Source organism: Chiloscyllium plagiosum, chromosome 17, assembly GCF_004010195.1.
Source record: "Chiloscyllium plagiosum isolate BGI_BamShark_2017 chromosome 17, ASM401019v2, whole genome shotgun sequence".
In the NCBI taxonomy this organism is placed as follows: Eukaryota; Metazoa; Chordata; class Chondrichthyes; order Orectolobiformes; family Hemiscylliidae; genus Chiloscyllium; species Chiloscyllium plagiosum.
Window position 1 is genome coordinate 23,394,780 of NC_057726.1, and position 20,884 is coordinate 23,415,663.

The 20,884-nt window shown below is 41.3% G+C and overlaps 1 protein-coding gene across 1 annotated transcript in view; it reads left to right on the top strand.

Annotated features, from left to right (window-relative positions):
* The window catches only part of cdk10 (cyclin-dependent kinase 10), a 34,771-nt gene that overhangs the window by 4,303 nt on the left and 9,584 nt on the right, over positions 1-20,884 (top strand). Inside the window, exons 2-6 of the mRNA XM_043706675.1 lie at positions 11,031-11,103; positions 14,775-14,846; positions 16,574-16,676; positions 18,151-18,232; positions 18,455-18,522. Of these exons, the coding sequence (XP_043562610.1) occupies positions 11,031-11,103; positions 14,775-14,846; positions 16,574-16,676; positions 18,151-18,232; positions 18,455-18,522 (398 nt within the window). The remainder of the gene's footprint in view (positions 1-11,030; positions 11,104-14,774; positions 14,847-16,573; positions 16,677-18,150; positions 18,233-18,454; positions 18,523-20,884) is intronic.

A 20,884-nucleotide genomic window follows, 5' to 3' on the forward strand; every position in this document is an offset into this window, starting at 1 on the left:
GCCCTCATCCCCACACCTACTTCTCCCTCACCGTTACTCCTCCCTCCCCTACGTCCCCTACCTACGCCAATCCCGCACACTCTTTTTTTCCCCCCCACCCCCTCCAGGCATCTATGTATGGTACAGAAGCTTGTCATATTCTCAATTCCTGTTCAGAATGTTTCAAGTTCTGCTATGAGCAAAATACAAAGGAACCTCGATATCCGAACGCATCGGATGAGGAGTATTATGTTAGGATAATCGAATGCTGGATATCACAGTTTAGCCAAGCATCGGGACCTTGCGATCTTGTCCGGATAATCCAAAATTCGGATAATCGAATGCCGCATAATCAAGGTTCCTCTGTGTATAGATATTTTAATTTTTTTCTCCTATAGTGCTTCCTTGTTTTTAGCTATTCACTTGTTCATGTTGTTTTGTTTGATTGCAGTTCACTGCTAAACTTCATTTGGTTCCAAAATCTCTTAAGTGCTCTGTCATTGTAAAACATTGAGGCATTTTCAGAAAAAGTTCGTAGATATGGATGGCACGGTGGCACAGTGATTAGCACTGCTGCCTCACAGCGCCAGAGACCCGGGTTCAATTCCCACCTCAGGCGACTGACTGTGGAGTTTGCACATTCTCCCTGTGTCTGCGTGGGTTTCCTCCCACAGTCCAAAAATGTGCGGGTTAGGTGAATTGGCCATGCTAAATTGCCCGTAGTGTTAGGTGAAGTGGTAAATGTAGGGGAATGGGTCTGGGTGGGTTGCGCTTTGGTGGGTCGGTGTGGACTTGTTGGGCCGAAGGGCCTGTTTCCACACTGTAAATAATCTAATCTAATCATATTGAATACAGAACTGGCTCAAAGGTGGTGGTGGAGGTTTGTTTTTCAGACTGGAGGCCTGTGACCAGTGGAGTGCCACAAGGATCGCTGCTGGGCCCTCTACTTTTTGTCCTTTACATAAATGATTTGGATGAGAGCATAAGAGATACAGTTAGTAAGTTTGCAGATGACACCAAAATTGGAGGTGTAGTAGACAGCAAAGAGGGTTACCTCAGATTACAACAGGATCTTGACCAGATGGGCTACTGGGCTGCGAAGTGGCAGATGGAGTTTAATTCAGATAAACACGAGGTGCTGCATTTTGGGAAAGCAAATCTTAGCAGGTCTTATACACTTAATGGGAAGGTCCTAGGGAGTGTTGCTGAACAAAGAGACCTTGGAGTGCAGGTTCATANNCTCCTTCCTATCGGAAAGATGTTGTGAAACTTGAAAGGGTTCAGAAAAGATTTACAAGGATGTTGCCAGGGGTTGGAGGATCTGAGCTACAGGGAGAGGCTGAACAGGCTGGGGCTGTTTTCCCTGGAGCGTCGGAGACTGAAGGGTGACCTTATAGAGGTTTACAAAATTATGAGGGGCATGGATAGGATAAGTAGACAGTCTTTTCCCTGGGGTCGGGGAGTCCAGAACTAGAGGGCATAGGTTTAGGGTGGAGAGGGTAAAGATATAAAAGAGACCTAAGGGCCAACATTTTCACGCAGAGGGTGGTATGTATATGGAATGAGCTGCTAGAGGATGTGGTGGAAGCTGGTACAATTGCAACATTTAAGAGGCATTTGGATGGGTATATGAATAAGAGGGTTTGGAGGGATATGGGCCAGGTGCTGGCAGGTGGGATCAGATTGGGTTGGGATATCTGGTTGGCATGAATGGGTTGGACTGAATGGTCTGTTTCCATGCTGTACACCTCTATGACTCTATATAAAAAGAGGTACTATTCTTAATAAAAATAAACTCCTCTCCCCGTTGCATAGAAGGAAAGATAGGGTCAGCAACGGGTTCGGACAGTGTCACCAACCAAGCACTGTGCAGACCAACTGGTGGAAGTATTCACCAACATCTTCAACCTCTCCATCCTGCAAGCTGAAATCCCCACCTGCTTCAAATACACCACCGTCACGCAGTACCTAAGAAAGTACATGCAACGTGCCTTAACGACTACTGCCCTGTATTTCTGACTTCTATAATCATGAAGTGCTTCGAGAGGCTGGTCATGGCCCACATCAACTCCAATCTCCCAGCCTGCCTCGATCCCCTACAATATACCTACTGGTGTAACGGGTCCACAGTGGATGCCATATCTCTAACCCTGCCCTCATGCCTGGAACATTTGGATAACAAGAACAGCTATGTCGGACTCCTGCTTATCGACCACAGCTCTACTTTCAACATCATTATCCTCTCCAGATTGATCTCAATACACTGAGACCTTGGTCCACGACAACACTCAACACTAGAGCCCCCCCCCCCCCAAGGATGTGTCTTCAGCCCCCTACTGTACTCTCTGTACACCTATGACTGTGTTGCCAAATTCCATATGAACGCCACCTACAACTTACCTGACAATGATTCAGTATGTGGATGTACGTACTAGAGAAGGTGCAAAACCTGACCTACTCTTGGGAACTAAGGCAGGGCAGGTGACTGAGGTGTCAGTGGGGGAGCACTTTGGGGCCAGTGACCATAATTCCATTAGATTTAAAATAGTGATGGAAAAGGATAGACCAGATCTAAAAGTTGAAGCTTGAAATTGGAGAAAAGGTCATTTTGACGGTATTAGGCAAGAACTTTCAAAAGCTGATTGGGGGCAGATGTTCGCAGGTAAAGGGACGGCTGGAAAATGGGAAGCCTTCAGGAATGAGATAGCGAGAATCCAGAGAATGTATATTCCTGTTAGGGTGAAAGGAAATGCTGGTAGGTATAGGGAATGCTGGATGACTAAAGAAATTGAGGGTTTGGTTAAGAAAAAGAAGGAAGCATATGTCAGGGAGAGACAGGATAGATCAAGTGAATCCTTGGAAGAATATAAAGGCAGTAGGAATATACTTCAGAGGGAAATCAGGAGGGCAAAAAGGGGACATGAGATAGCTTTGGCAAATATGGAGAATCCAAAGGGTTTTTCCAAATACATTAAGGACAAAAGGGTAACTAGGGAGAGAATAGGGCCCCTCAAATATCAGCAAGGCGGCCTTTGTGTGGAGCTGTAGAAAATGGGGGAGATATTAAATGAGTATTGTGCATCAGTATGTGGAAAAGGATATGGAAGATATAGATGTAGGGAAATAGATGGTGACACCTTGCAAAATGTCCCTGTTACAGAGGAGGAAGTGCTGGATGTCTTGAAACACATAAAGGTGGATAAATCCCCAGGACCTGATCAGCTATACCCTAGAACTCTGTGGGAAGCTAGGGAAGTGATTACTGGGCCTCTTGCTGAGATATTTGTATCATCGATAGTCACAGGTGAGGTGTCAGAAGACTGGAGGTTGGCAAACGTGGTGCCACTGTTTTAGAAGGGTGGTAAGGATAAGCCAGGGAACTATAGACCAGTGAGCCTGACATTAGTGGTAGGCAAGTTATTGGAGGGAATCCTGAGGGACAGGATGTACATGTATTTGGAAAGGCAAGGACTGATTAGGGATAGTCAACATGGCTTTGTGCATGGGAAATCATGTCACATGAACTTGATTGAGTTTTTTGAAGAAGTAACAAAGGGGATTGATGAGGGCAGAGCGGTAGATGTGATCTAGGGGGACTTCAGTAAGGCATTCGACAAGGTTCCCCATAAGAGACTGGTTAGCAAGGTTAGTTCTCATGGAATACAGGGACAACTAGCCATTTGGATACAGAATTGGCTCAAAGGTAGAAGCCAGAGGGTGGTGGTGGAGCGTTGTTTTTCAGACTGGAGGCCTGTGACCAGTGGAGTGCCCCAAGGATCGGTGCTGGGTCCACTACTTTTTGTCATTTATATAAATGATTTGGATGTGAACATAGGAGGTACAGCTAGTAAGTTTGGAGATGACACCAAAATTAGAGGTGTAGTGGACAACAAAGAAGGTTACCTCAGATTACAACAGGATCTTGACCACATGGGTCAATGGGCTGAGAAGTGGCAGATGGAGTTCTATTCAGATAAATGCGAGGTGCTGCATTTTGGGAAAGCAAATCTTTGCATGACTTATACACTTAACGGTAAGGTCCTCGGGAATGTTGCTGAACAAAGAGACCTTGGAGTGCAGGTTCATAGCTCCTTGAAAGTGGATTTGGCAGGTAAATAGGATAGTGAAGAAGGCGTTTGGTATGCTTTCCTTTATTGGTCAGAGTATTGAGTACAGGAGTTGGGGGGTCATGTTGCGGCTGTACAGGACATTGGTTCGGCCACTGTTGGAATATTGCATGCAACTCTGGTCTTCCTATCAGAAAAATGTTGTGAAACTTGAAAGGGTGCAGATAAGATTTACAAGGATGTTGCCAGGGTTGGAGGATTTGAGCGGAGAGGCTGGGACTGTTTTCCCTGGAGCGTTGGAGGTTGAGGGGTGACCGTATAGAAGTTTACAAAATCATGAGGGGCATGGATAGGATAAATAGATAAAGTCTTTTCCCTGGGGTTGGGGAGTCCAGAACTAGAGGGCATAGGTTTAGGGTGAGAGGTGAAAAATATAAAAGAGACCTAAGGGGCAACTTTTTCACACAGAGGGTGGCACGTGTATGGAATGAGCTGCCAGAGGAAGTGGTGGAGGCTGGTACAATTGCAATATTTAAGAGACATTTGGATGGGTATATGAATAGGAAGGGTTTGGAGGGTTATGGGCCGGGTGCTGGCAGGTGGGACTAGATTGGGTTGGGATATCTAGTCAGCATGGACGGGTTGGATCGAAGGGTCTGTTTCCATGTTGTGCATCTCTGAATCTGTGACACCAGTATGGTAGGATGGATATCTATCAACGACAAGGCAGAATATAGAAAGGAGATAGAGGGCTTGGTGACATGGTACAATGAGAACAACCTCTCTGTCATTGTTGGCAAAACTAAAGGACTGATCATTTGACTTGAGAAGGAAAGAAGGAGAACATCCCCCCCATATATACCAAAGGAGCGGAGGATGAGAGGGTGTAGAGCATCAAGATCCTTGCAGTGATGATATCTGACAACCTGTCCTGGACTTCCCACATGGATGCAACAGTCAAAGCACACCAATATCTCTTCTTCCTCAGGCGGCTCAGGAAATTTCGCACGTACGTAATGACCCTCATCAACTTTTACAGATGCACCACTGAAAGCATATTGTCCCAGTGCCGAATGTCAACTACTCTGCCCAGGGTTGTAAGAAACCACAGAAGATTGTGAGCTTAGACTAGCCCATCATGGAAGCCAAACTACCATCCATGGACTCCATTTACACGGCTTGTTGCCACGGAAAGGTTGCCAACATCATTAAAGACCCATTGCACCCTGATTATGCTCTCCTACAACCAATCCATCAAGCAGAAGATACAAAAGCTTGAACACAACACACACACACACACACACACACACACACACACACACACACACCAGCAGGTTCAGGAGCAGCCTCTTCCTGGCTGTATTTAGACTGATGAATGAACTCTCTAACTTCAAATAATATTGATCTTGCCAATGTTGATTTTACCTAGCGTACGTCATGTGTGATGTAACCCATATGTCTCTGTTGAAGTGTTTTTTAAACTCTGATCTGTATGTCCTTATGGTGATCTGCTTGTACAGCTCGTAAACAAAGCTTTCAACTGTTCTTAGGTACATATGACAATTAATAAATCAATCAATTAATCAGTCAGGATTCTCTGAGCCAGACCAACTGCTCTAGCAGCAACCAGGAGTCTGGTTTTGTCAAATGGTTCCATTACAATTTTGAAGCCAGTTACCTCTCCCATGAGAACATTCTTCTTGGGCACTCTCACATCTTCAAAGATGATACCTCTGGTATCTGAGCAGTGCTGATCCATGTTAAAGTCCTTTCTTCCAACCTAGATTCTCAGGAGAATCAGCAGAGGTTGCCTGCAGAGGTTCTGTGGTGTGATATGTATACCTCTGGAGCTGATGGTACTTGAACATGGGTCCCCTGGCCCAGAGGTAGGGAGACCACCACTGCACTACAAGAGCCTTAGAAGTGTTTTGTATCAATCTGTTTGTGATGTTGTAGCACATTTCTGGCACAAGTGGTGGGACTTAAACCCAGACTTTCTGATCCTTTCTCTGTGTACCCTTTCTGACATTCACCCAATGGAGAGTTGCCTAATCCATAAGCCATTAGTCTAATAACATTCAGTATCCATTTTAGCACTTGTGTATTACTACAAATGGCAGTTGTAACTATGTTATGGATAAGGCCATACCACTCAAAACATTCTTAAGCAGGCAGCCCAGACTGTAACTTTGCTATTTGTTTCGGTAAGCATGCAGTGAAAATTACTCAGAGTAAGTCAGCTAGGTTGACTACCAGGTTTTAAAACAGACAAAAATGTATTTACAAAATTACAGAATGAACACAAAGAACAGGATATAGAATACCCACAGAAGTCAGTCTATCCAAACTAGACTTAATTATGCTATTCCGAAAATACACAACAGTCCCAATAAACAAACTCCTTAAACACAGAGTAAAAATGAAACAGAGGCTTACAGGTTGTAGTGAGAAGGGCATAAGGAGAGAGAGAAGTTCCAGTCTCAACTGGGACTGATTCCACAGCCTCTCTTCATACACACACATGCTGAACTGAACAAACTAAACTTCTGAATTGAGCTGCACAGCTAGAGAGCTGGCCAAGCCCCCTTTACTATACAGTTTACTTCTAAAACATAAAACCTTTGGCCTGAAGACTCTGGTGGCTCAGTGGTTAGCACTGCTGCCTCACAGCACCAGAGACCCGGGTTCAATTCCTGCCTCAGGCAACTCTCTGTGTGGAGTTTGCACATTCTCCCCGTGTCTGCGTAGGTTTCCTCCAGGTGCTCTGGTTTCCTCCCACAATCCAAAAATGTGCAGGTTAGGTGAATTGGCCAAGCTAAATTGCCTGTAGTATTAGGTGAAGAGGTAAATGTAGGGGAATGGGTCTGGGTGGGTTGCTCTTCAAAGGGTGGGTGTGAACTTGTTGGGCCGAAGGACCTCTTTCCACACTGTAAGTAATCTAATCTAAACAAAAAGCCTCTCAGTAAACCCTTTCATCTCAAAGGCAAAATTGTCAATTTTTGATTTCTTACTGTTTCCTGTGATACTTAACTGCTGTCTAGCCAACTCCCCAGCTATATTTAATCGTTCTCTAAAATTTGACACATAGTCCAAATGTGTGGTCTTTGAATTCTGACTTATTGATTTCTCCTTAATCAATTTTAATGGTCCTCTTACGTTATGCCCACAAATTAATTCAAATGGACTGAATTTGGTCTATTCATTTGGTGCATCTCTGATTGCAAAAAGCACAAACAGAATTCCTTATCCCAATCATCTGGATAATCCCGACCATAAGCCCACAACGTGGTCTTTAATGTTTGATGCCACCTTTCTAGCGCTGCCTGTGAATCTGGATGGTACGCAGGAGATTTGAACTGTTTTATTCCCAAGTTATCCATAACCATCTTGAATAGTTTAGATGTGAAGTTTGACCCTTGTTCTGACTGTATCTCTATCGGTCGTCCGTATCTAGTAAAACATTTGAGTAATTCTTCTTCAACTGTTTTAGGTGTGCTATTGCGTAATGGGATTGCCTCGGGAAATCTAATCAATACATCCATTATTTTTCATAAATACTTATTCCCACATTTTGTTTGAGTTAGGGGATCTACGCAATCAATTAAGACTTGTGAAAGGTTCTTCAAAAGCTAAAATAGGTATTAAAGATGCAGGTTTTATTACTGCCTATGGTTTTCCAATTAGCTGACATGTATGACACGTCTGGCACAATTCAGCTACATCCTTGTCAAGTCCAGGCCAATAAAAATGTCTTTGTATTTTAGCCTGTGTTTTCCTCAGTCTGCAATGGCCTCCAAGTGGTAGCTCATGTGCCACTTGCAGCACCTCCTTTCTATACCCTACTGGCAAAACAATCTGATGAACCTCTGCCCGTTTCTCATCTGCTTGAATGTGTGATGGTCTCCATTTCCTCATTTAGACATCATTTATTAAATAATAACACAAAGGAATGCATTCACTCTCCTTCCATGTACATGTCTTTTGATACAACTGCTTTAAGTTCTCATCTTTCTGCTATAACTCAATAAGCTTAGCAAAGCTAGAGATAGTTGCATTTTTAACATTTGATTCCTGCTCTGTCCCACTTATCTGATCAAAAAAAGTCTTTGATAAGGCTTTTTCAGTTGCCTTATCTGCGTCTTTTGATCTCTCCTGCTTCAGCTTATGACTCTGCGATCTCGTTAAGACACAATCTTGGAAGGTTCCTGGATAAATATCCTGCAGTGTTTCAGTTCCCTGCATCTCCACTGGCCTTTCAACTAGAGTAGGCAGCACGCCTACCGGTGAATCAGCGATATCATTTGCAAGGACAAATTGTATTCCTGGAGCTGAGGGTTTGTCCAGTACTCCTACCACAAATTCTCCTCTCTTCTCTGGACTCTTGCCTCACTTTACATAATTGAGTGCTTTTTGTCTCACTGTGAATTCCTGTTGCCAGTACCTTTTCTCGCCATAGTCTTTCAGGAGTACACATCTCCTCGTCCTTCAGCATGACAGACTGAGCAGATCTTGTGTCCCTTAATATCATAACCTCTTTACTTCTGGCCTATGTGAATAAACTTTATCCTTGCATATATATATTTTTTTAAGCAGATCTGGCTTAACCTCTGATCAGTTTGTGCATTCTGATGCAGTTTTCTAACTTTCTCTGTCCTTCTTGTTACCAGTCCAACAAAACTCCCGGGCTTGTCCGGTTTTCCTACATCTGGCTTTCTCCTAGCCCACCAACACTGTGAAATGTGTGGCCCACTTTATTACAATGAAAACACCGGAGCTTTTTAACTTCTTTGTCCCTCCCCTCAAGGGTTTCCTTTTTACCCTGTGGTGAGTTATCCTTATGATCTTCCCTGAGATCTACCTTTCCCTTTCCACGTGAGAATTTCTCTTTGCCCCAGTTTCTATCCCTCATGGACTGAAATTGATTCTGGAAGCCAAACCAAGTTCTAAGAACCAGCTCATAATCATCTGCCACTTCAGCTGCTAAACTTGCTGTTTTAACTCTGTGTTTTTCCACATGAGTTTGTGCTGCTTCAAGCAGTGGATTTTTGAATTCTTCCAAAATAACTACCTCTCTAAGGGCATCATTGGTTTGCTGTTATTTGTAAAGCTGTTATCCATCCATTGAAATTACTTTGTTTGATCCTTTCAAACTCAATATAGGTTTGACCAGGGTCCCTCCTGAGAATCCTGAAACGTTGTCTATAGGCTTCATATGTACTTAAGATGGCTTATTTTCACCATCTCATACTCACCAGATACCTCCTCTCATAGTGATGCAAAGACCTCACTAGCCCCACCTACAATTTTTTTTGGATCAACAAAACTCACATGGTCTGGCCACTGCACTGTTTCGCCACTTTTTCAATGAGATGGAAAAGACTTCCACATCCTTCTCATCAAATTTAGGCAATGCTTGAACATACTTAAACAGTTTCTCATCAGGCTTTCACCTACCATGAGTATGCTCATACTCACTTTCTTCCTCACTAAACCCTACCCTCAGCCTTTAAACTGACTTTCCTTTTAAGTGTCAGTTTTTGAAGTTCAAACTTTCTCTCTTTTTCTTTCTCTTCTGCTAAATCCATTTGTTCTTTTTCTTTTGTTTTAATTGTAACTCAAAGTGTTTCACTTCTGCTGCCCTTTCCTTATCTCTCACCTCTTACTCAAGCTGTTTCAGTTACAATTGAATTTTTGCCATCCCTACAGATTCTGATGGGTTCTCCAGCGAATTTAAATGCTGAGCTACTGCTGTAACTATCTCATCTCTCCTCACAGTAGGAGGTAGTTTCAACACCAGCTTGTCTACTAACTCCTGCAGCTTGGTCTTATTCGCCTGTAAAACTTCCAAAGTCACCTCGTCCACTTCCAGAAAACTCTTGGCGGCTGAAAGAGCCATTGCTATCCCAAGCTTTGTCTGCCCACACAAACTAACACCCGAAATAAAGACACTAGCACCTACCACTTGCTGTTTAAATCCTGCAAAGAGCCCCCAATCTGTAATGGACAAAGCCAGACCATTCAAAACATTCTTAAGCAGGCAGCCCAGACCGTAACTTTGCTATTTGTTTTGCTAAGCGTGCAGTGAAAATTACTCAGAGGAAGTTCGCTCGGTTGAATACCAGGTTTTGAAACAGATAAGAAATTATTCACAAAATTACAGAATAAAACACAAAGAACAAAATATAGAATACCTGCAGAATTCAGTCTATCCAAACTAGACTTAATTATGCTATTCCGAAAATACACAACATCCCAATAAACAAACTCCTTAAACACAGAGTAAAAATGAAACAGAGGCTTACAGGTTGTAGTGAGAAGGGCATAAGGAGAGAGAGAAGTTCCAGTCTCAACTTGGACTGACTCCAGCAGCCTCTCTTCACATACAGAACTGCTGAACTGAATGAACTAAAATTCTGAATTGCACTGCACAGCTCGAGAGCTGGCCAAGTCCCCTTGTCTATACAGGTTACTTCTAAAACGTAAAAACTTTGGCCTGAAAACTCATTTGTTTACATACAAACAAAAAGCCTCTCAGTAAACCCTTTTATCTCTGTACCAGTTCAGCCGATTCGGAGTCTGGGCTGTTTTATAATCGAGGATTCGGTAACCTTGAGAAGAAGGAACAGCTTTTAGAAAAAGGACCAGTTTGTAACAAATTGTTCACATTTTTTCCTTCATTATTCTTGATAAACAAGCTTGGTCTCACTCTTGTGGAGTACCTCAATATAAAAATGGGTGCTATCTATTTGACATCATGTATATGGATATCTTTTGTGTTGAAAAGACCAGTCTGTAGACTGTCAGTAAACTCTAGAGGAATCGAGCAATTTGAGATATCTGAATAAGTCTTGTTTCAAGTAGTAGAGTTTGTCTGTTCGCTGCTGCAGAGATCTTTTAAGATAGAAAAAGGTACTTCCAACCATTATACAAACACCCTGGACAGAAAGTCTGTGTGAAATTAATTGTTTATATTTTTATTTGCAGCTGGGAAGAAGCAGAAGTGTGAAAGAATTTGTAAAATTAAATCGCATTGGTGAAGGAACCTATGGTATTGTGTGTAAGTCCGGTTTAATTTTCTTTGTATTTGTGTCAGGAGATCATTTTTGTTTCTCATTAAATGTTTTATCTATTCAAAATTGATAAAGCTCTTGAAATCTTCAGGTTCGTTATTTGTTTGCTACAAAATTTTAAATTAAAGCCACAATCAAATCGGACACTATCTCATTGAATGGCAAGTCACGCTTGAGGGGCTGAATGGCTGTTATTTATTATGATGGATAGATACAGTCATATTGAAGTATGCACATGAAAGATACTATAACCAACCTTCCCTCCAAGCTCATACAAAGCTAGATGGATGGACTGGTAGTGTTGAAGAAGCAGGGGGCTTCAGATGGACTTGGACAGGCTTAGAGAGTGGCCAAAGAAGTGGCAGATGGAATACAATGTGGGAACGTTTGAGGTTATGCATATTCATACGGAGAATAGTGGTGTAGACTATTTTCGAAATGGAGAAAGGTTTAAGAAATCTGAAGCACAAAGAGACTTGGAAGTCCTAGTTCAGGATTCTCTTAAGGTTAATGTGCCGATTCAGTTGGCAGTTAGGGAGGTAAATGCAGTGTTAGCATTCATTTCAAGAGAGCTGGAATACAAGTGATATACCACTGAGGCTGTATAAGGCTCTGGTCAGACCCGCATTGGGAATATTGAGAATAGTTTTGGGCATCGTATCTAAGGAAGGATGCGCTGGCATTGGGCGGCAGCAGCAGGGGGTGGCAGGTTGGTGTGGTTGGGTGGGTAGGGGGGAGGGTCTAGAGGATGTTTACAAGAATGATCCCCAAGATGAAGGGCTGATCACATGAGGTGAAGTTGAGGACTCTGGGTATACTTTATGGAGTGTGAAGGAGAATCTTATTAAAACTTACAGAATACTGAGAGGCTTGAATAGAATGGATGAAGGGAAGATATTTCCTCCAGTCGAAGAGGCTAGGAGCTAAGGGCACAGCCTCAGAGTGCAACAATGACCCTTTAGAACTGAGATGAAGAATTTCTTCAGCTGGAGAATGGTGAATCTATGGAAATCATCACCACAGAAAGCTGTGGAAACCAGGTCAATGAGAGTTTTAAGAAAGATAGGTTCTTAGAGTCAAAGAGATGTACAGTACAGAAACAGACCCTTCGGTCCAACTTGTCCATGCCGAGCAGATATCCTAACCTAATCTAGTCCCATTTGCCAGCACTTGGCCCATATCCCTCTAAACCCTCCCATCCAGATGGCTTTTAAATGTTATAGTTGTACTAGCCTCCACCACTTCCTCTGGCAGCTCATTCCATACACGTACCATCCTCTGCAAGAAAAAGTTGCCCCTTAAGTCCCTTTTATATCTTTCCACTCTCACCTTAAACCTATGCCCCTAGCCCCCTAGTTCTGGACTCCCGCACCCCAGAGAAAAGACCTTGTCTGTTTATCCTATCCATGCCCCTCATAATTTTATAAACCTCTATAAGGTCACCCCTCAGCCTCCGACTCTCCAGGGAAAACAGCCCTAGCCTATTCAACCTCTCCCTATAGCTCAAATCCTCCAATCCTGGCAACATCCTTGTAAATCTTTTCTGAACCCTTTCAAGTTTCACAACCTTCTGATAGGAAGGAGACCAGAATTGCATGCAATATTCCAAAAGTGGCCTAACCAATGTCCTGTACAGCCGCAACATGACCTCCCAACTCCTGTACTCAATTCTCAGACCAATAAGGGAAAGCGTACGAAATGCCTTCTTCACTATCCTATCGACCTGCAACTCCACTTTCAAGGAACTATGAACCTGCACTCCAAAGTCTCTTTGTTCAGCAACACTCCCTAGAACCTTACCATTAAGTGTATAAGTTCTGCTCTGATTTGCTTTTCCAAAATGCAGCACCTCGCATTTATCTAAATTAAACTCCATCTGCCAGTCCTCAGCCCATTGGCCCATCTGATCAAGATCCCATTGTAATCTGAGGTAACCTTCTTTGCTGTCCACTACACCTCCAATTTTGGTGTCATCTGAAAACTTGCTAACTATACGTTCACATCCAAATCATTTATATAAATGACAAAAAGTAGTGGACCTGGCACTCCACTGGTCACAGGCGTCCAGATTGGGGATTGAGGATTACAGGGCGAAGGCAGGAGAATGGTGTTGAGACACATATCAGGCATGATCGAGTGGTGGAGCAGACTCAATGGGCCAAATGGGCCAGCTCTGCTCCTAGATCTTATAATCTAAATTTTAAGGGCATGTGTAGTTAAGGGCACACCCCTTCTAATTTTTGTTTTGCATGGCCATATAGATTTGGTCATTTAAAGGGACCAACTTGTTCATGGTGTGTGCAGGACCTTTAGGATTATGGCTGCACAGTCTGGGGAACATTGCTTACAATGAATCCAGAGTCTAGATTAGAGTGGTGCTGGAAAAGCACAGCAGGTCAGGCAGCACCCGAGGAGCAGGAAAATCGATGTTTCGATTTAATTAAGAAAGGTATATACTCATGGGATTCTGTAGGGTGCTTGGTCCAGTTGGGTTCACATGACAATGGTAGTAGACATACCACCAGAATGTCAAAGGGAACATAAATATACCCTGAGAGAATAGCAACTATATGTAACAAAAGTAACAAATTTCAAAGGTAACAGTATTATACTGATCTTGTTATCCTAATTTAATAATCCTGATGAAGGGCTTTTGTCCGAAACGTCAACTTTCCTGCTCCTCGGATGCTGCCTGACCTGCTGTGCTTTTCCAGCACCACTCTAATCTAGACTCTGGTTTCCAGCATCTGCAGTCCTTGTTTTTACCTTTTACAATGAAACTTGACAGCTGGGGGAGTCAGAGCATTGAAGATACACACTCTCAAAACTGACAGCCTCGCAACCAAGGCCTCACTGGATTTTTGATTTTGGATTTGAAGTCGGGTGCTTTGGGCAGTGGGCGGTTCGGATCAGTCCTGATCAGGTGGGACCAGAGGTTGCTAGGGGTGCCAGAACAGATCAGTGTGCAAGCAGCAAAGTAGACAAAAACTCTGGTGCTGAATTGCCCAAGGAAGTTCATTTTTATTGAGTAAGATTGTTTAAAATTGGATGGCATGTTCTAAAAAGTCTTTTTTGAACCTCCCATTTTTACATCACTGGATTTGCAAGAATGTACCCATTTAGTTCAGAGCCGAGTATTTTTGACCATTTTAACCGTTTATAATTGATATAGTCATTTTTAAACATTGCTCTCACTGACTGGTAATAAAGATTATATTAAGAGGAAAAACAAATTACAATTTTACTGACAAGTTCATTTTCCATTAGGATAACAAGATCAGTATAATACTGTTACCTTTGAAATTTGTTACTTTTGTTACATATAGTTGCTATTCTCTCAGGGTATATTTATGTTCCCTTTGACATTCTGGTGGTATGTCTACTACCATTGTCATGTGAACCCAACTGGACCAAGCACCCTACAGAATCCCATGAGTATATACCTTTCTTAATTAAATATAGGGAGACTTGGCATTCTCCATCACGACACAGCAGAAAGAAAACAGAAGAAGAATGTCCCCATTTTTAGGACTGAACTAATAAATATATTCATGATAACCTCACCTGGTGCAGGAATTGAATGGACACATGCCCAGCCAGCTGAGCTAACTGATCCCACAAGGTCGTAATTTCTGCATTTACATTTTTCATGTTTTAGACCGAGCTCATGATACAAAAAGTGATGAAATTGTTGCCCTTAAGAAGGTTCGAATGGATAAAGAGAGGGATGGTAAGTAAGAAATATCAAAATCGGTGGCGTTTTCAATCTGTTTGTGAAAGTGCATTCTTTTTAGAAACTTACTAAACATTTCAGAAATAATACCAAAACTCATTGCACACCAAGTGTATATTTTGAACCAGTATTACTTTGGTCTAATTTTGCATACACAATTTACCAGTTCGTTAAGCTGTTTCCAAAATAAGAGAGATTTCCATTTGTAATACCTTTTAAGACCCAGGATTTTCTGATATACTTTACAGCCAGATACCACATGAGTGTCAATATATAGTTACTGTTGCCTTGAAGGAAAATCAGCTAATTTGTACAAAGGGATCTCTAACATAAACAGCAGTGTGATAACCAGATTATATATTTTTGTGATGTTGATCGAGGATTAATATTGATCAGGCCACGAGAGAGAATGTTCATGCTTCAGCTTGATATTATTCATAGGTTGAAATCTTTGAGGAGAAAGTGAGGTCTGCAGATGCTGGAGATCAGAGCTGGAAATGTGTTGCTGGAAAAGCGCAGCAGGTCAGGCAGCATCCAGGGAACAGGAGAATCGACGTTTCGGGCATAAGCCCTTCTTCAGGAATCCTGAAGAAGGGCTTATGCCCGAAACGTCGATTCTCCTGTTCCCTGGATGCTGCCTGACCTGCTGCGCTTTTCCAGCAACACATTTCCAGCATTATTCATAGGTTCTTTTGTATCCACCTGACAGAGCAGATAATTTAATGTCTTTCTGAAATATGGTTTCTCTGACAGTACTCCACTCCTTCAGTACTGCACTAGGGTGTCAGACTACATTTTTGTGCTTAAGTTTCTGGAGTGATCCTTGAACCTACCATCTTCTAGACCACTAAATCATGCTGATGGCACCCCATGCAGCATGTTCTTTTCATTGTTGGGGGGAGAAAATGGAAGCAAGTGTAATCAGTGTCATCTTGTGCAATTGCTATAATTACTTTCATTTTTAAGTTGTGAAAACATTGATTACTACTAGAGTCTCGTCATGTCCCTTAGAGTGTATGCCAAACTGTAACTGAGATTACATTCTATTATGACACAAATGCCAAACACAATGGGTTATAGAATTAATCCAATATTAATGGAAATGGTTCATATGTGTTACAGCAAATGGGTTGTTTCTAAAGTTAAATCCTCTTCAAATGTGAAGTTGTAGCTAAAATGTCTGCCACTTATTATTCTGTTAAGCATTAGCTTTTTCACTGGTAATGTCTGTTTGCTCACCACCATTGACCAGTATTGCATCATATTGTAAACTGGAATGCTACTGTGGATTAAAGAATAGTAAGCAAATCAGTTTGCTCTTTTGTAGATCTCATAAATATGCACCATGAAACCTTGGGGGTCATAAAGTTGAATCAATTTTCAGCAACAAAGCTCATGTTAATAGGTCTTGGATTTCCAATTATGGACTTATTCATCAATAACATTTACAGCAACATAGCAACTCTTTCCAAGCCTCTAATTCCACTAATTTGTAAAAGAGAAAGTGAGCATAAGCCCAACTGCAGCTGGGTATCATCATTTAAAAAAAACACATTTCCACTGCAGCTATTATGACCTCATGCCTTTCCAGTGTTGTTTTCATTTTGAAGAGGAATTACTTTTAGTTTAATAATGTGACATAACTATAAGCAAATAGGATTTTATTGCTCCCAATTCTATCAGCTGCATATATAAGCTTCTCTCTTTCTTTTGTTTATTTGCAGGAATCCCCATAAGTAGTTTGCGAGAGATTAATCTGCTCCTTAAACTGCGGCACCCTAATATTGTGGAGCTAAAAGAAGTAGTCGTGGGAAACCACCTCGATAGGTTAGTGTTGGATGGGCTGGGATTTTTTTGACTAGAGCATAGGAGGTTATGGGGTGACCTTGTAGATATTTATAAAATCATGAGGGTCAGAGAGGAGGTGAATGGCCAAGGTCTTTTCCCCAAGGTGAGCGAGTTCAAAACCAGGGGCATATTTTTAAGGTGAGAGGAGAAAGATTTATAAAGGACATGAGGGGCAACTTTTTTACACAGAGTGTAGTTAGTATGTGGAATGAACTGCCAGATCAAGTGGTGGATGCAGGTACAGATACAATGTTTAAAGAACTTTTGGGTATGTACAGTAAGAAGAAAGGTCCAGAGGGATATGGGCCAAATACAGGGCAGGTGGGACTAGTTTAGTTTGGGCACATGGTTGGTGTGGACTAGTTGGACAAAAGTATCTGTTTCCAGGCTGTATGATTTTGAGTGAGCTGCTAACCAAGCCCCATTACTCTGTGAGCCATATCAAAAGTATAACCTTTACTTTCATCCAAATTCTCAATTTGTTTCTCTTTATAAATGTTATCCTTTTATATAAACAAGACTCACCAAATTTCTCATTTGGGGGTCCATGCAAACCTGCAAGTTGGTCATGAATTTGCAGTCTGTAAGATAACAACATGAATGGGACTTGTTCCTGAGATGTTCTGAGTTGAGCCTATATTGATGATTTCCTTCCACTTAAATAGAACAGCATAGCTGAGAACATGCACTGAAGGAGTTCAGCGTTAGGCCCAGAGGCTTGGTGCACTTGCACGGCCAGAGAATAAACAGTTATCTCTATGCAGGAAATGTGGTTCAGGCAGTCCTGGAAACAAATACATAACTGGATTAGCGGTGTCTTTGAGAATCCCTGAGAGAAGAGACAAGGGGACCTTACACATAATCAGAATGGGATAGTAGAACTGTGGGATGGTGCTCTATTCAGGGCAAGCTCAGCAATGGATGGGATAGATGATAATTAAAAGAAAATTTATTTTATAATATGTGTACACAGCTTTCCTGCAATAAATCTTTATCTTTCATTAGCGTTTCATGATAAGATTGACAAAACACTCCCTGTTTACTTCTGTATTAAGAGGAAAATGGAAGATCATTTGGTTGTGTTTTCTCTACCTGGTAAATGTACAAAATGGCAGTTCTAATAGAATGACAGATTAAAGATGGAAATATAAATATATAAATATATAAAAAACAGTAAAACTTAGAATATATCTATTGCATCAATACAACATTCCTGATTTGTGCTGATGCTAATCCACTGTAGTACCAAGAGAATATGTCACTATCAGAAGTGTAATCCTTTGATTGGTGTCAAAGTAATGCATTGTTTACCTGGATATTATATGCAGTTAGGAATATAAGTGTCTCCTTATACAGTTGGCCTGGACTATCATTTAATGGTGCTACTAAGGTAATATGTGAAGCTAATTAATGGATGATGAATTTGGTCACTTTCTCATTTTTATTTCTACAGTATTTTCCTGGTAATGGGATACTGTGAACAGGATCTTGCAAGTCTTTTAGAAAATATGCAGTCACCATTTTCAGAGGCTCAGGTAAGTGTAGAACTGTCTCAGATATTCGAATACTTGTAGTAATTGTTTATTCAAATAACTTCACAGTCTAACTAGGTAAGAACTTTTCAATAAAAGCATCACTTTTCATTCTTACTTTTGGTTCTTTTATGCTATTGTAGGGACTAAAAATGCCATATAAAATTATACTTTTGGCTTTGTAAATGTTTAATACATTAACTCTTGTATTGCTTCCCTTTTTAGGTAAAATGTATAATTCTTCAATTATTGAAGGGGTTGCGATATCTACATGGAAACTTCATTATTCACAGGTGAGAGAATTGAGAGACTAAGTGCCATAGATATACTACTGCTTCCAGTCTAAAACATCTGGCAGATGTAACATGCACTTAAAAAAAGACAGCATCCTGATTATAAACAGAATCTGACATTTAATTCTGTTGACTATAGTAGATTAATTACCAGGCGGCTGAATGGTGACTCTACTTCTCAATCCTCAGGCCCAGGTTCAAGTCCCATGTACTTCAGAGATGTGTAATATATCTCTAAATGGATTGGTTAGAAAATATCTAGTGTCCCTACCTGTGGACCAGGAGGTCCAGGTTCAACTCCCATGTGCTCCAGAACTGTGAAATAACATTTTTGAATGGGTTGACTCGTAAATACCTCAAAACTGCTTTCCGTCAGGAAGCTAGGCCAATTGGCCTAATATCTGTCTTAGAAAAATTACTAGAATCAATTATTAAGGTAGTTATAGCAGGATCATTGGAAAATTATGTGATTAGGTGAAGCCAACATAATTTTGTAAAAGGTAAATCACTTTTATGGAATATCAATTTTTTTGAACAAGTAGTAAATATGAGGGATAAAGGGGCACTTGTTGATATGGTGTACTTGGATTTTGAACATATGCTTGATAAGAAGCCATAATATCTTGTTCCTACACAAGCTGCCTAATGGGACTAGATTAACTTAGGATATCTGTTTGGCATGGACGAGTTGAATCGAAGGGTCTGTTTCCGTGCTGTACATCTCTATTACTCCATGGCTGTAAGGTAGGAGCATGTGTTATAACATATAACGTTAGTGTAAATAAATACTTAGTTAACTAATAGGAAACAGAGTTAACGGCGTCATTTTTGAATTGGCAAGCTGTAACTTGTAGAGTGTCTCAGAGATCAGTGTTGGGTTCTCAACATTTGCAGGAGAAAGTGAGGACTGCAGATGCTGGAGATCAGACCTGAAAATGTGTTGCTGGAAAAGCGCAGCAGGTCAGGCAGCATCCAAGGAGCAGGAGAATCGACGTTTCGGGCATGAGCCCTTCTCCAGGATTCCTGAAGAAGGGCTCATGCCCGAAACGTCGATTCTCCTGCTCCTTGGATGCTGCCTGATCTGCTGCACTTTTCCAGCAACATATTTCAGCTCTCAACATTTGCAATCTGTAATAATGACCTGGACAAAGGGATTGAACGTACAGAGTCTAAGTTTGTTGATGACACCAAAGTACGAGAGTAAGTTGCCAAGAGAAGATAGACGGTCTGAAAAGGTATAAAGATAGATTAAGTAAATTGGCAGATGGAATATACTATAGGAAACTGTGAATGTGTTCATTTTGGCAGGAAGAGTAGAAAAAAGCAGTAATTGAAATAGAGGGAACTTGCAGAACTTGGTGGTTCAGAGGGAATTAATTGTTCCTACATAAAATTCCTAAGTTCTGTCTGATGTATATTTAAAACCAGAGTGCTTTCAGAAGTGGAGGATGAAGAAGTGTGTGTAGGGTTTTTCAGCTGTGCAGCTTGGAGCACTGATGTTGTAGTATGAGAATCACAAAATTTAGTATGCAGCTTCACCAAGTGATTAAGAAAGCAATAGGGTTGGGTTAGGATTACACCTACAGGCAACATGGTTCTCGGTGTAGCACATGTCCAAGCCAAGCATGACTCAGTTGTAGAAGTCTTGTCACTGTATCATAATGTGTGGGATTAAGTTCCACTCAGGTACTTGCTCAAATTTAAGGCTAACACTTCAGAGCAGTACTGGGGTGCAGACGTTCGGATAGGGCATTCAGTGAGACTAATCTGCACTTTCAGGCGAACGGAGAAGAATCCATGGCACCATTTTGAAGTCGAACATAAAGACATCTGCCCCCTCCTGGCTAATAATTCTTGATTTCCCCTTTCTGTTCTATCCAATTTGAATTGATTCATTGGCACAGACGTTTTGAAAACTTTTCGGTGTTACACATTGCAGTAGTGATGTTGCCCCATTCAAATATTAAAGACTTGTATTGGTTCTAAAATGAATTATTGAGGGGCACGTTTACTTGATTATTTGCACGGTTCCTCAGAAATGTCTGCCAAGCCTTCTGCCAGTAATTTCTGTTGCTCAGCTCCACCATGTAAATAACCAACAAGCTTCCTGAATTCATACCACTAATCTGTGGTTATATTTATACAAATAGCTGACATAGCAGAACCTGAATTGATTGAACAACTGGAACATCTGCATTCCCCAGGCTTTATTTATTTATTTAGGGAAATACTTATTTCAATTGATGACTTTTTTTTCAAAAATATAATTCTAACTCTTATTGTATGAATAATTTTAATTGTTGATTAATACTGTTGTCCCTGCCTTCAAGATGAACTGGGTCAGAAGTCAATTTGGTTTGCT